The 16,662-nt window shown below is 42.6% G+C and overlaps 1 protein-coding gene across 2 annotated transcripts in view; it reads left to right on the top strand.

Annotated features, from left to right (window-relative positions):
- ldlrad4b (low density lipoprotein receptor class A domain containing 4b) overlaps positions 1-16,662 on the top strand; it is a 129,800-nt gene that overhangs the window by 78,623 nt on the left and 34,515 nt on the right. The window contains exon 1 of one of the 2 annotated variants that reach the window (XM_062422584.1): positions 10,629-11,000. The exons of the other annotated variant lie outside the window; for it this stretch is intronic. Within the exon in view, the coding sequence (XP_062278568.1) occupies positions 10,907-11,000 (94 nt within the window). The 5' untranslated portion in view covers positions 10,629-10,906. Of the gene's footprint in view, positions 1-10,628; positions 11,001-16,662 lie in introns of those variants that run through there. 2 annotated transcript variants of the gene reach the window in all.

The raw sequence follows: 16,662 nt of genomic DNA, 5'->3' as shown, positions 1-16,662 counted from the left end.
AACTACATACCTAAGGTCTCCTTCAACCTAGAAATGTTGGTATGAGATGGAGCAGGTGAGGCTTTCTTTTCCCTTAGCTGAATTGCTCGTTTACCAAATTGTATTCCAAGTATCGATCCCATCTTATCATATCCCATCTGCAGACATTCAATCTAAATACCCTAATATCCTAACTCAGGCTCAGGTATATGGTTGAATCTTAAATTACTAATAGGCAAAGTCCCTTTCTGGGCCCACTTTAAGATCTGTACAAAAAAACTTTCTCAGAACATTTCATAAGCTAGTCCTTTGGCTCACCCAGAAATGTCCTTCAACATTCAGATTTTATTGCTGGCCTCACTATGGTATATGGAACAGGCCATAAGGCTTCATTTTATTATTTTAAAAAAAAAACAGGATTTGTTGAAACTCTAAGAAAATGTCAAGGGATATTAGATGTAGGCTTATACAATTCAAAGTTCTGAACCAATTTAACTAGACATCTTCTCTTAGGTCTTAAGGACTCAGTGGAGTGCTGGAGGTTTCAGGCCCCAGAGTCAGTGCAAACTTTATTCCATACCCTAAGGCAGTGCATGGTGATCCAAGACTTTTGGAAGCAGGTCCATGGACATTGAACCAAGGCTGTATGTACTGGGTATCCTATTGTAGTGCATGCACTTGGATTTTGACTTGCACCATGGTTGATAGCCTTTAAGGAGAGGGTTGAAAACACCAGGGAGCACGTCATTCAGGACTGGTCTACTGAAATTGGTAAAGTACCTTCTTAGTAGCAAATGTCTTATAAAAGCACTGACAGGTGAGACAAATATATCAGAAAATGGGCAATACACCAATCAGCTAAAACATTAAAACCACTGACGGGCAAAGTGAATAACAATGATTATCTCGTGAAACTGTCAGTTATTTAAGTTGACGTATGAGGATATGAGCAACTTTGAAAAGGGCCTAACTGTGATGGCTAGATGACTGGGTCAGAGCATCTGCAATACCTCAGGTCTTGAGGGGTCTTTTCCCAGTAAGCAGTGGTCAGTAACTACCAAAAGTCCAAGGAAGGACAACCGGTGAACCTGCGACAGGGTTGTGTATATCCAAGGCTCATTGGTGCACGTGGGAAATGAAGGCTAGCCCATCTGGTCTGATCCTGCAGAAAAGCTTCTGTAGCACAAGTTGCTTAAAAGGTTAATGCTGGCTATGATGGACAGCTGCCAGAACACAGTGCATTGCAGCTTGCTCCATATGGGGCTGCGTAGCTTAAGACCAGTCAAAGTGACCATGCTGACCACTATCCATCACTTAAAGCGCCTACAATGGGCACTTGGGGCGTCTGAACTGAATTGTGGAACATTGGAAGAAGGTGGCCTGGTCTGATGAATCACTCTTTCTTATACATCATGTGGACAGCTGGGTGTGTGTGCATTGTTTACTTGTGGAAGAGATGGCACCAGGATGCACTATTAGAAGAAGGCAAGCTGGAGGAGAAAGTGTGATGCTCTGAGTGATATTTTGCTGGAAAACCTTGGGTCCTGGCATTCATGTGGATGTTAGTTTGACTTGTACCACCTACCTAAATATTGTTGCAGAACAAGTACACCCCTTCATGGCAGGATAATGTCCCCTGCCATACTGCAAACAATTGTCAGCGATGGTTTGAGGAACATGATAAGGTGTTGCCTTGGCCTTTAAGTTCTCCAGATCTCAGCCTGATTGAGCATCTGTGGGATGTACTGGAAAAACTAATCTGATACTTGGGGACCTCACCTCACAACTTACCTAAAGGTTCTGCTGTTAACATTTTGGTGCCAGATACTAGAGGACACCTTCAGAGGTCTTTTGAAGTCCATTCATCAGCAAGTCAGAGCTGTTTTAGGCAGGGGGTTTTAATGTTATGACTAATTGGTGTATTTGGTACATTAATGTTCATGTAACAGGGATTGAACACTGCTTGGATTGGTAGCACAATAGGCTGATATATTATTTGGAATGTATCTCTTGGAAAACCTGGCATATAATTATGACAAGACAACCCATTCTGATTCTGATTTTCATTTAATTAATTAATTAAAGTATACAGTAAAATACAGTTCAGCTGTTTGTTTTTGGCAGTTGGATTGTTATTGTAACTGTTAGATTGTACTCAGTCTGGAAGTGAAGCAGCCTTCGGTTTTCCCTGTAATTAGCATTTCAGTCAGGACATTTGAAATTATATACAACAGGACATTTGAATACATCAGGTGTTGGACCTTAGGTGGATGTGAAATATGAAGTCTTCTTGCTGTTCCTTGTGGTCATAAACTTGACCCATTTCATTAGGTTCTTAATTTTTCACAAAGATCTTTGCAGGATTTGTTCCTCAGGCTGTTCAGTATGGTGACAAAATCCAATCATGTTAATGTATGTGAAAATAGTAAACCGTGATCAAAATTCCTTTCTATATATTCTATATGAAATCTGGCAGCACTGGTCTTTACATCCCAGTCTCATTAATGTACCCCATCATTGTTCTGCCAGTCACTCCAGACGTTAACATGTGCCTTTTAAACATCACCAAAGAAGATAACTGCTTTCCTTTCCCTTCCTCCGTTTTTTTATTTGCATCTTTGTTTTCGATGCAGATTGAATTCTACACGGCTGTGTTGCGAGGCCACGGTTTACACAATGTGTAGAGATCACTGTCTGAGCAGAAAACCTGGGGATAAAAGAGCGATGTATAATGGTTGCTGTGAAATGCCTGCAGTGAGAACAGCCGTCACATCGAGTAAAAGCAAACATGTGTATTGTAATATTAACAATAATGCATTTGTGCATTTTAAAGCAAAAAGAACGTGAAAGTGAAGCCTGAGCCATTGAAAAACTACTGAATATTTACTCTTTCATACATTTTAAGACCGGTAGGTTTCTGAGATTTGTGTGTGTGTGTGTGTATGTGTGTGTGTGTTTGTGTGTGTGTGTCCCTTTAACTACATGTATAGACTCTTAACAGCAGGAGGCTATAACCTGCACCATCCACAGTCTGTAATCACTGCTGTTTATGGCTGCATAAAACAACACACACACAAACAGTTGCTGCCTCTCTTCCCCTCACTTTCACACACACACACACGCGCGGGCGCGCATGCACATTTATAGCCGCTGTCTGTCTCACTGGCTGTGTCATTATTGCCGTCTGGTTCAGGGCTCTTATCAGTGTTGTGACGGAAGTGGCTGACGGACACACGCACACACACACACGCCCACTCGCTGACACACACCTTCGCCCTCCCCACCTCTCCTTCTCTCTCGCTCTCCCTCTCTCTCTCGCTGTCACTTTTCTTTCTCTTTTCCTCGTCTTTTCCTTCCTCCTCTCTCGGCTTGCGCTCTGTGCTTCCTCTGGCGGCGGTAGTGGGGCGGCGTTGCGTCTGCACTCGCCCCAGTGAGCCGTGTGCCAGTTCAGGAGATTGGCATTAAAGCCAGACATGAGCTCATCGGCCCAGCTGGGCAGACAGCCCATTACAATGCTCAGCAGGGCCCTACCGCAGGGGTGAAAAGAGCTCAATACCTGCTGATTATCTACTCTTTCTCTCTATCTGTGTCCCTCTCTTTCCCTGCTTCAATTGCTTCTGCTTTCACTCTATTTCTTCTCTTCTCTTCTCATTCTCTTCTTCACTCGCTCTGTCTGGCATCCTCTACCTGAGGCTCTGTCTATCTTTTTCTTGATCTGTCTTATTCAATCTGTCTCTCTCTCATTCAAACCCCAAACTGAGACACACATACTCTGTCTATCTATCTATCTATCTATCTATCTATCTATCTATCTATCTATCTATCTATCTATCTATCTATCTATCTATCTATCTATCTATCTATCTATATATATATCTATCTATCTATCTATCTATCTGTCCGTCTGTCATCCTCCTTTCTCTTTTTCTTTCTATCCATCTCACACACACAACTTTTTCAGTGAGCACTGTGGTGTCATTGCAGTGGTGCCTGCGGCAGTAAGAGAGGTAGGGAGGGGTGGTTTTTGAAATGATGGGTGGAAGAGAAGTGTGTGTGTGCGTGTATAGAAATGACAGGGGTGGGAAACCAGACAGCTGGTGCACCTGTGCGGACAGGAAATGACACGGCACTGCAGCCAGACAAGGGCAGGAAGCAGCAAATATGATATGGCATGCCAGATGTTTTTATTGAACGCAACTCTCTACTCTGCAATCTGACTGTCTGGAGTGGCCTTTCTGTTACTTAGCGCTCCGCTGAAGACGCCGAGCTAACAGTCAATGCCTAACCAAACACTCTGTCCCACTCTCTCTCTCTCTTTCTCTCTTTCCCTCGCTCTCCAGCTTTGTCAGCTGGTGAGATGCATTGCGGTTAATTCATGAATCCCATTCAGCCTCGGTATTAAGGCTGAGTCATATCCATCTTTTGTTCTGACATTTGGAATGGCATTCAGTAATACTGACTCCACACAGAAGTTGCAGGGTGTTTGGAGTTATTAGTCTGACTGAAAATGTTATGTTAAGAGTCAAAATGGATTATCGTCACATACAAGCGCCTCCATCCCACAACTTCCATGATAAAGGCTGCACCCACAGGAGGAATTTTAGCGGTGCAGGATAGAAACTACTTAACCGCACCGGCTATAAGTGCATTGTGTAAAATGACAGTATCGCATGAGTCATGTGCTTAGAGTGTGTTCAGCCAGTTTGCACTAATTTTATCTCCCTTTGTGTTAAATATTTGCAAACTATACCACCAAACATATGTGGACGCTAATATACACTCATATGACATGGATGAACATATCACTCCTGCAACATGAGCATTATTCTGCTGCTGCAACAGCCTCCACACACACTTAGAGCATTAGTGAGGAAAACTCATGTTGAGCGATGAGGACTGGCTTTCATTCGTTCTTTCTTTCCATGCCGCAGGTGTTCGATCGATGGGGTTGAGGTCAGAAAGTCAGAACACCATCTTTAGTTGCTTTAAAAAAAAAAAAAAAAGCACCAAATCACAACAGGACTCTTTTTCACATGGAGCAGGTTTAGACCACGCTCTTTATTTTACAGAGACCCAACATTGCCCCATGAGTAACAGAAAGAAACAAACCTGAAGCAGAACTGGACTTTAACACCAGTGGTTTGGTTTATTTGCTCCAAACAGAGGGAACAAAATCATACATTGTTGCATTTTAGTTATACTTTTTACATTTATTTTATTTGTTTTTTTAAGATAAAAGAAGAGTAACTAAGGTCTTATTTATACAGCACTTTTCAAAACCAGGGTTACATACTACTTCACAGTCACACAATCGAATAAAGCATTTGAATAAAGCATTGAATAAAACACTTTTTTTTTTTTTTTAAATCAGGGCAAATTTCTTTGAGAATAAATAGGGTTTTTAAACACTGATCTGACTCCCAGAGGTAGATTTTACCATAATTTAGGAGCCAGGCCTGATAAAGCTTAATCACCACATATCTTGAAGAACAATCAGGAGCCCTTGTTCTGTTGACCTGAGAGGCCTAGTGGACCTGTTAGGGAATTAGTAAGACACTGATGTATGATGGAGACAAATTGTCAAGTGCTGTAAAAGTAATTAGACAGAATTTAAATTCAATTTTAAAATGAACAGGAAGCCAGTATAACGAAGGCAGCACTGGTGAAATATGAGAACACTGTAAAGTCTTTGTGGAAGAAGTTAACATTCAGTTACCAAGACTGACAGCCTGTTACTATTTAATATTACTTATATATTTCTGCGTTCACAGGGAGCTCACCAGGAAATAACCAATTATGAGCACAAGTCAAGATTGCAACTGAACCTCCTTTTATAGAAAACACGCTGAAACAGGAAAAAGAAGCATCTCTTACAAAATCAACAGATGTTCATGGTTTCTTTTCATGATCCTGTGAGGCTGACCAAGACTTATCAAATCCTGTGTTGACATAGTTTCAGCTTTAAACTACAGTCCAGTGTGTAGTATATCGTTGAGGCGATCTTATGAATATAATAACCACAATGGGTGTGTCATGCTCTTAACTTGTGTGGCAGGAAAACAGCAGGAATTTTATGCTAACGTTACTTTGTTGTTTTTATACTAAAAGTACTTTTGTATTCCTTAAGCTAACGTGGCTTTATTGTTTTTATGCTAACATTACTCTTGTATTTATATGCTAATGTTACTTTTCAATTTTTTTTATGCTACCATTACTTTTGTGGGTTTTTTTTTTATGCTAACGTTACTTATCTGAGGGGGGTGGGGGGGTGTCTTATAATGTACACAGTTCATCTTTCACCACCTGTAGAGCTAACTTTGTTGAATCTCTTTTAGTGTTATTGTGGCTACTAGCTGCTGTTTCTCTTTGAAATATGTGGCCAGTACTGAAAATGTTCATGCTTTGTGTTTGGTCTGCTTTGCTTTCACACCACAAATGACCACCACAAAGTCTGATTGGAACCGGACTGAGACCCCTTTGTTCAGACTGCCAGGGTCCAATTCTTTAGTCTGCACCAGAAGTTGATTGACAGCTTTCATACCAGCCTGAATGAAGAGAATAAAACAGGCAAATACATTAAAAGTACATTATCATTTAAAATATCATAGTGTTTTATAACATGATTAATGTTTCCCAATGACAGTAAGAGGCCAAGAAAAGAAGGTAAAATAGACAAAATACACATACTTTTGTCAATTTAGCATGAAATTCCTAAGTTTAATATTATATCTATGCTTTCAATATTAAACAGCACACTATGATTTACAGCAAATGTGTGCTCACTGTCAATCTGGACTGCTCTCCTCTCCTCAGCCCAGTAGTCCCTGCAAGAACACATCAAACCTCTATAAAATGAGCTGTAGGATGGGATGCTTTCATTTTCCCAGTGTCCTCCTCCGTGTACTCTCGTGGTTTCTAATGAAGACGAGGCGTAATTGATTCAAAGCTCAAAGTGGTGCCCGTGAGACGGCTTCGGTTTCAGAAGTAATGGAGCGACAGAGAGGAGACGCGAGGAGAGCCGAAGCAGACACCAGAGAGCTGGAACAGTTTCTCCTGTCCATGTTTGGGATGATGCATGAAACAGTCCTGTCTTTTTTCTTTTTTTTTTACCCTGCTGAACCACAAGATGGCGCTATGAAGTAGTGTCTCTTTCAGCACCGCATGGGCTCAGATGGATAACCCACTCTGCATGTGAGGTTTTTTTTTTTTTTTTTCAGTGAGGGGAGGGATGGACCTGCCTTCCGCTGAGGCCTGTGCTGTGCTGCTTTTTTCAGCATCAGCCCGATCACATCCCTGATGTGTTCACGGCCTCATCACACACAGCTCAGCTGAACTTTCAAACATCCGTGGCTCATGAGAGAATATCTTTACAGTAATCTGGCAGGAAACCTCTTTAAACTGTATGTTCAAATGTGAATCTGAACACACACACACACACACACACACACACACACACGAAAGGCTTCCCGTTGCTTCAAACAAGGCTGTACTAGTAATATCAGTCTGCTGTACACATGGTGGTGGTGTTTCCCTTCCTGCCTGCCTTTAATATTTAAGGGAAAAACCATGTTTTCAGATTTTTTTTTTTTTTTTTTTGGGGGGGGGGGGTTGTGTAGGGAGGGTGTAACATGCCGGGTCATGCTTCGGATTCAAAACAGTCCCGAAACAACAGCAGCAGTAAACGCACAGCGAACTCCTGAATAAGCATGAAAGCCCTGTGTAAGCAGGAAAGCCCGAATGCAAAGTTCCCAAAATAGGCACATCCGCACGTGCCGAGCGTGATAAACCTATCAACCCTAAAGTTAGTATTCCTCAAATACACGATGAGACAGACGTTTCACTAGAGAGACACAGAGAAGGCTGTGTGTGTGTGTGTGTGTGTGTGTGTGTGTGTGTGTGTGTGTGTGTGTGTGTGTGTGTGTGTGCAGACTGCAGTCAGGGGGGATGGTAGGGGAGCTGGTAGACTAGAGTGCATTTGGTATTCAGCCGTGCCTAGTATTTATCTGTCTGCTGGCTGTCTAGTCTGGTCTGGCCTGTTAGTGGTGTCACCCTGCGTGCTCCCCGGGGGACTAAATTGACGCTCCAAACAGACTGTGCATGTGTGTGTGTGTGTGTTGTATAGTGTGGTGGTGTTGGGGTGTTTGTGCATGGATAGAGGTGCTTTTGCAAGAGAGAGAGAGAGAATCAATGTGAGTCTGTCTGTGTATGAGAGCGTGTCTGGGGGTGTGCGTGCATGTCTGAGGTGTGATTTTTTTTTTTTTTTGTAATAATCGTGCGCGAGGACATGAGAGTGACCTCAAATCAAGGCGGAGGAAAGAAAAAAAGAAAAACTCCTTGGTGTCTCGATTGATATTGCTTCTTTTAGCTGACAAGACAGCAGCGCCTCAATTTGTTGCTTCAATAAAATTATGACAGCTGCCAGGCGTTTTGAAATTGCGTCAGGGTCACGCGTCTGTGTTTTTTTTCCTCTCTCTCTCACTCTCTCTCTCTCCCTTCTTCCAAAAGTGTCAGTCCGCTCGTGGAGGAGTGTGTGGAATTCTCTGGAAGCCGTCAAGGAAAATATTTTTGCATGATTGGATATAGAACTTGGCCAGTGATGCGACACTTAATGCATAACATCTGTTGGAGGTCTTTTGCTTTTCCCCATTTACTTATTTTCCTTCACTGAGGTCCATTTCATTTTATTGCCTTTGGTTACTGATGTCCTACAGCAGGCATTTCCCCAAACTGTGTTCAGTCAAAGCCCATATACATGATGAGATTTTCTGCTACGAATATGAATAAATGTTACTTTTATCATTTCCTGCAGACAAAAAGGTGATTTCTGTGTTTTTCGCTGCCTGTCCTGTGCACACGTGAAATTAATCTTAGTCTAAAAGTTGCTTTAGTTTTCCAGGAGGACCACCTGGACATGCTTCAGTGACTGCTTATGGTCCATAGACCATAGTTTGGGAACCTGCTTGGCCTAGACTGGCATTCAGAGCCTCTCTCAGATTTGAACAGCCTAGTTTATTTATAGACTGCAGACGGTCCTGCGCTAGAGTGCGAGTGTGTGTATGCGAGTGTGTGTGTGTTGGTTGGGAGGGTTGCACTCTTGGTAAGAATCAGAGGGGTAGTGGTGGGGGTGGAGGTGGAGGGGAGGCGATGGGGATGAGAGGTGGGGGTCTTGCCTCTCTGCTGCACATGTGCCCCTGAACCACAAGACTTGCGCGGGGGTCAGCTCAAGGTTAGCCCCTTCAAAGAGCCGTCTCCATTGGCTGCGGCCCTCCGTAACAAGGGAGTGAAACTCGAAGCGCTCTCCCCACCCTCCCCAAATAACACACCAGACCGACCAGTCCTGGCCCTGCCCCCCCCCCCACCTCCACGCTCTCTCCCCCGACCCCCCCCCCCCCCTCTCCTCTCCTCTGCTCTGCTCTCCCACAGCCATTGTCAACCACAACCAGGCCGTCTGCTAGCTTTCTGAGTCAGGTCAGCCCCCACCCCTCCAACCCACCCATGCACACACACACACACCCCCCACCCACCCTGCAACCCAGACACACTCACACACACACACACACACACATAAACATATAACTCCTGTCCCATCCCTTCTCCATTGCTGCCTTCAAGTGCTCCTCGTATGACTCTATTCCCTACTTGTGAATATGTATGTCAATGCACACTCAGATAATTTGGGTGAGAAATTATAACAAAACGAATCATGCGAGAAGAGTATTTTATTTTTGATGAACTGGTTTATTCTGCCAGGCTACTGTGAAAACAATATGCATACAAGTATTCTGTATTACTGTATTTTCAATGTTAATTTCAGTGTTGTCTGTGCTTTAATTAACGACTCTGTTCTAAGCTGTCAAGAAACTTATAAAGTCTTGAAAAAAGATGAACAGACGCAACACATTCAGCTGTACAAATTGTAATATTTATGAATAGCCATCTAGTACGATAGCCAATTAATGCCTTCTGCAGCTAATATATGCACAGGCATTCATGAATACTAACTACTAACACCAGACAGCACCACACTAAGCATAACTGAATAAGGGGCCCCTACAAAACTAAACAAAAAGGCTTTATAGACACTTAATGACTTGCTAAGACCTGAAACATTTTGTTTGGCTTTGTCATGTCAAAAATGACAAGTAAATGTACAGAAAATTAGGGGGAAATGAGTACAAATGCTGTTTTAAAATGATATCTGCATATATATATTTTTGATGTTCACAAGAAATTTGAACCATGTTTGAAGTTTTGTGGATCTCCATGAAACAATCTTCTTTTAAAAAAATATTATTTGCACAAAATGTTTTTTAGTCAAATGTTTGGTCACACTGTCCTTATTAGAAGGCTTAAACACGCCCTGACTTGTGTGTCATAGTTAATCCAGACTTTCCCAGATTGTCTTTAACAGGGAGACGTAGGGGTGTGTGGTATTTTATCATGTTTTGGGATCTTTTTAGTCATATCTTTTTTCACAGTCATATTTCCCACCGCTCCTGAAGGCAACGCCTCTCTTTTTCCCCTGTCTGTCCCTCCTCTGCCGCCCTCTGATTGGCCAGCGTGTCTGTCTGTCAGTGTGTGGGCGGGTGTTGAGCCCGCTGTGTCTGCTCCGGTCTAGTAGAGGAAGGACAGCTGCTCTGAGCGGCGGAGGAAGGAACGGGGGAGAAAAAAAAAGCTGTACTATGCGTTAGCCACAGGCAATGGCTCAGCCTGAAATCTCCGACTAATTCACTTTCTGAGCCGCTCCGAGACAAACATGGCGTGAGAAAAAAACCGTGGAAAATAAGTGCGAAACTGTCGGAGTTACTCGTAGCGGCGGACTCTGCTGCCGCTGTCTGGAAGTTTTTCGTTGTTTTCCCGTCGGGGGGCCCCGACGGTGGCGGCGGCGGCTCTCTCCCCGGAGCGGTGTCCCGGTCTGCCCAGCCCCATGCAAAACCTAACGGCCCCTGGCGGCCCCGGCAACTCCAATGTCACCTGCTCCTGCAACTGCACCGCTTCCCAGCCACAGGGAATGGAGATATGTAAGTAACATTAGTTGCGTTTCCCCTGACCTTAAAAACCTACCGAGAGACTTTACTGCCTAATCCGTTTTATGTGCACTCTCCAGTGTAGCAACAGAAGGACAACAAATCAGACTAAGTATGCATCCAAGACGGTGAAGCACTTGTGCTGTGAGCTCTCTATCAGCCGTTTTCCTCCAGCACAGACAGTCTTTTATATAGCATTACTATAATAACGTTACTTCTGTGTGGACTTACAGTGTGTCTGCGATATCCAGCAGAAACTTTATGGTGACCCTGTTGTGCTTACTGGTATTTATAATCTCCTTTGTTGACTTGAAGTGTGTCAGTAGCACACAGAATAGAGTTGATAGTGATTCATGGTATGTTGGGGCTCGTATGCTAGCCATTAATATTACATGAGCATACTGTAGTACTCCACAGTTAACTTACAGTGTCAGATAGCCTAATAAACAGATCACTGTAACACTGTGCAGACTTCTAAATGTGTCACACACTTACTATAGTTTATAGTAACTATTCTATTGTGAGCTCAAAGTTTCCTGCTTAACTTTTGCCAGACATTTCCTGCCACAGGACGTGGGTTTTTTTTAAATATATTTTAATACTTGCTAGATGTAGCCCCATAGGCCTGCAGGGGCTGTGCATATGCTCTGAGGGATCACCACAGAGGGTTAAATAGTTTGCCTGTCAGCATAGACAGGAAACGCTGGAATGGTATGTTATGTCTGTCTGCCTTCTGAGCAGCCCGGAGAGAAACTATCATTATCAGCTCTGCCCTAATGCTGCCTGCCTGCCTGCCTGCCTGCTAGATCCACTGCAGATGTTCCTCTTTATTGCATTCAAGAGGAGCAGACAGACAAACACACACGGTCAGGTAGAAACGCAGAGGGCGGTCAGACAGTGTATGTATACAGTCTGTCTGTCTGTCTGACTGACTGACTGACTGACTGACAGACAAAGACAAATAAACAGGAGGGAGCACAGCAGACATGCAGACAGGCGGGTAGACTCGTAATCAGACAGGAAGTCAAGAAGCAGCGGAGATATAAACAGAGATGCGGCCACACACATCCGAAACCAAACAGGCAGACATACTGACAGACAGACAGACAGACAGACAGACAGACAGACACGCAGACACACAGGCAAGCTACAGACAGAGTTACAGTGATGTGTAATTTCCATTGGGGCCGAGGCCAGGGCCTGGGCAACGTGAGGTGAGCGCAGGATATTAGATTTAGATTTGGCAACAGAGCGTGGATGCGCTGACGCCACATTGTAACCAAGAACTGTGTGTATGTGTGTGTGTGTGTGTGTATTTGTCTGGCAGACGGACTGTTGCTAAACCATTTGTTTTTTGTGGCATCATCATATTGCCGGGCCAGGAAAAACACACAGAGTTAGGCGTGAACCGGTGCATCCATACACACACACACACACACACACACACACACACACACACACAGATACAGCAGAGAGCCTAATTAGATAATCCAGTAGAACTGCCTCAGACTTCCAGACTGAGCTGCTTCTACTGCTGCTGCTGCTGCTGCTGCTGCAAAAAGAAGAAGAAAAACCCCAACAACCCTCACAGGATTGTGTTGATTGATACCTGGAGAGTATTTATCTACAACAGCTGTGTAGTGTGTTTTAGATGATGCGTGCGTCTGTAAAACACCGGCCCCGGTATTTTCAATGCGTTTCTCTTCATCTGAAGGTCTCACTAGTTGGAAGGGAGCTCCATTCACAAGTGGTTTGAAATAGCTGTGTCCTACTGTAGTGGCCGTCTGGTTTGAAAAGAGCTCTTGTTTGTCGGGCTGTGTTGTCATGCAGACTCGGCAAGGCTGAATAATGTAGCTCATGCTTTGATGATTTCTCTGGCTGAAGAAAAGAGCTACAGTCTGCCTTTTCTTTTTCTTTTTTTTTAAAGCGGAGCGGGCGGTCTCTCTCTCTCTCTCTTCCTTTCTCTCTCTCTCTCTCTCGCTCGCTAGTGTGTTTCCTCTTTATTCAGACAAGGAGGAAAATTGAAAGGGACTATGAACATAGAGGGATCACAGCGCAGGCAGCATGTCACGGCCATGAACCGAACCCCGGCCTTCACGCCTGAATCACACGTGTGGGTTTTTGAAAGGCAGGGACCTTTTAACAAGTGTTAAATGTTTGGTTTGATTGTGTTGGACTGTAGGTGTGGTATTATGAAGTCTGGAGGTATTATAAAGTCAAACACTGCTGCTTCATGACTCTATGTATGTGTGTGAGTGTGTGTTCTCTTTAACCTACAGATAACACTCTGACAGAAAGCACTCATAATCACCTTTTTTTCATCAGATTAGAGCCGAGGTGTGAAGGAACAGTCGCTGCAGGGTGACACCACAGGCAGGTCCTCCGCAAACACTTTCCACTCTTAAGTCATTGAATCTGGTATTGACTCTTATTCCTATCAGGGCTGTCATTATTTAACAAGTGGAAATACTATATGCCAACTGTGTGGGGTCATCTCACTTAATGCAAATATACCTTTTTTCCTCCCAATCTAGAGATGTTACCTTGATAGTGGTTTGTAAGAACAGAACAGAAAGAACAGAAAGGGAAACTAACTTTCCTTTGTTTCACCATTTTTAAAAAGGAGGATTTTGAGAGTCAACACTAACATAAAAGAACTTTCTCGTTGTCAGGCAGTGACTTAAAAATAGCTTTTTGTCCTTCTTATCTATGAGAAAGTCAGCACAGTGGAGGAAAAAAGTTTAAATACATATTAAGAAGTTTTATGTTAGTCTCGAGAAACAATCCAGGATTATCCAGATTTCTGATAAGACTGAAAAGTGTCAATCGTGCCCAGCGCTGGAAAGTTGCCAAGTACCAGAAAGTGTCAGTGAACGCCTCATCACATTCAGCCTTGTTTACTTTTGCTTTTGATCAGAAACTTCCTGATTTAAATAGTCATTTTGACTATCTAATTTCTGCAAAGTGCTCACTTAGCTGCTTGTGTTTACACATTTAACTTTTGGAGGAATTTGCAGGAAAACATGTTTGTAATTCATGTTAAATGTAGTATCAGTACTGAAACTAAGGTATGATATCAGCTCCATCATATCTAGCTCTTACTATGAGGAAACATTTTTATTGTGTCTGCAACTTTCTTTATTGATTATTCAACAGATTATTGTCTGGATTGATTGTTTATTTTACAGACTGTCATCACAGTTTCTTATAACCCAAGTTTACGTCTTCAAACTGCCAGTTTTGTCTGACTAATAGTTGGAAAAATCCAGTTTACGAAAGCAGCAAATCCTCAAAAGTGAATGATAACATTTCATTTGATTATCGGAGTGATTGCTGATCATTTTTCCTGCAGACTAATAGTCGCCGCTTTACTTTTATATATGTGTCTCCCCTGAGAAAGCTTCCCAGAATATCTTCCTCATCCTCCCTGTGAGATCACTCCTTCACTTCAGACGCACACACACATAAACACAGCAGTATACACTCCTGGGACAGGAGCCGGGGTCCATGTGTGTGTCTGTGTGTGTCTGTGTTTGTGCGTGTGTGTGTCAGCGACCTGAGAGTCTGTGTGTGTATGTAGCAGTCAGCCTGCAGCAGGGGCACAGCCAGCCAGGCGGATGTAAACGGCCTGATCTGTAATCCTGTGTATGAGTGGTGTTAGTGTGTAGGTGGCAGCGGGGTCATCTGTCAACTACCTCAGGCCAAACACGCACACGGCTACTTGTTGACTCTCCCCTTCCAACACATACGCTAAGATGTACACAGAGGCACATGCGCTCACATTTACACCTTGATGTATGCACACACACACATACACAGACAGGCACTCTCAGGCTCAGCCAATATTTACCCTGCAGTCTCCAGCCAGACAGCCAATCCAATCTCTCACTAAGCTCTTTGTTGTTTGTTTTGGGGTTGTTGTTTTTTGGGGGTTTTTTGCCTCTTTTTTTTTTCATTTGGTTTGTTTGCGGAGGTGTTGTTGATTTGGAATTAGTTAAGTTTTATTATTAATGAATTCTAATAATGAGCCTTGGAAGAAAAGGGAAAAAAAGACTTCAAACTCTGAGTCTGAATAGAAATCCAAGGACCTTGGGGAGGGGAGTGGCAAAGACAACCAAACAACAGCACTTTAAAAAGAAAAAAAAAAGATTATTATATATTTTTTTCTCTCCCAGACAGACTTCTTTGCGATTACTGCTCCTGTAATTAATTTCACAGGGAATTTCTACACTTGGTTAGTGTCTCTCAATGGAGCCTTATTTCGTCTGCCACCTCTCCCCTCTCTCTTTTGCTCTCTCTCTCTCTCTCTCTCTCTCTCTCTCTCTCTCCTGAGCTGAGGGGTTAAAGCGGTGAACAGCGGTGCTCGACTTGCAAGGTTGGGAGTGTGGGGGTGCGAGGAGGGGGAGGAGGAGGAGGGGGTTAAGAAAGAGCTCCTTGTTTTAAGTGAGGAGGTGGTGGCGTTGGGGTCTCGAGACACTGTTTTTTACACCGTGGAGTTGACCTGCAGACTCACTGCACACACAGCTCACATTCTGCTGCAGAACACACTGTAAAAAATATCTACACTGCAAAGTCATTACAGACATCAGCACATTTTTTGTAGTATTTAGAACATTTTAGAATGTCTACATCAAAGTATATGGAGTTAATGAGTGAAACAGGTCTGCTGCTAACAATTATTTGAATTACTTATTAATCTATTGGTTAATTTCTCAGCTATTCAGTTATGATTTGGTCTCTAAAATGTGAGCATATAGTGAAAAACAGTGACACTTTTAGATGTATTGTTTTGTCCAATCAGCAGTCCAGAACTCAAAGGTGTTAACTTTACCGTCACAAAGGACAAAGAAAAACAGAAAATATTCACATTTGAAATGATGGAACTAGTGTTTTATCTCATTGTTTTGCTTAAAAGATGGATCGATTATCCAGTCATTGATGATTCATTTGCTTCTGCTTAACCAGCTTATTGATAAATCGACCAGTCATTGCAGCTCTAGAGTGAAATATTTCAAATCCAAGACACACAATGTTGCTGCACTCAATCAAACTTGTCTTTAGAATCATTTAATATGCATTTCAAACACCTAAAAGCACCTTGATATACAGTACCAGTCAAAAGTTTGGACACACTTTCTCATTGATGTGAATAGTAAAGTGTGTCCAAACTTTTGACTGGTACTGTATATGTAGATCTATCTTATAAGACTTTGACTTCAACATACAGAGCTGTGGGTTTGAACATGTAATGAATGACCCACTGACAGGTCAATGAAAGAGGAATGAAAAATGCCATAATCAACCTTCTATTTTAATGCAAAATATGTATAAAATTCCCACACGCGGATAATTATGTAATCAACAGAGTGCAAGAAATGTTTCTTAAGTATTTCTTATCCTACATGCCTGTCATAAGACTTCCAGGTGTGAAAAAACTAGTAGTGATTGTTAACTTCTTTATAAAGCGAGTAGTAAATGAACTCTTTGCAGGATGTATGAATCAAGTTCATTGTTGTTTTTTTGTTTTTTAAATTAAGGATCCTCTTCACACCTGCTGCAATACTCTGCAAAAAGTTTATTTAAATGAATGAAAAAACATCTTAAAATCACATCTGCTACTTCTCCCTCATTTCAAAATCAACAATCTATAAATATG

This window comes from Scomber scombrus, chromosome 7 (assembly GCF_963691925.1).
Source record: "Scomber scombrus chromosome 7, fScoSco1.1, whole genome shotgun sequence".
In the NCBI taxonomy this organism is placed as follows: Eukaryota; Metazoa; Chordata; class Actinopteri; order Scombriformes; family Scombridae; genus Scomber; species Scomber scombrus.
This window is presented reverse-complemented; position numbering and strand designations above follow the sequence as displayed.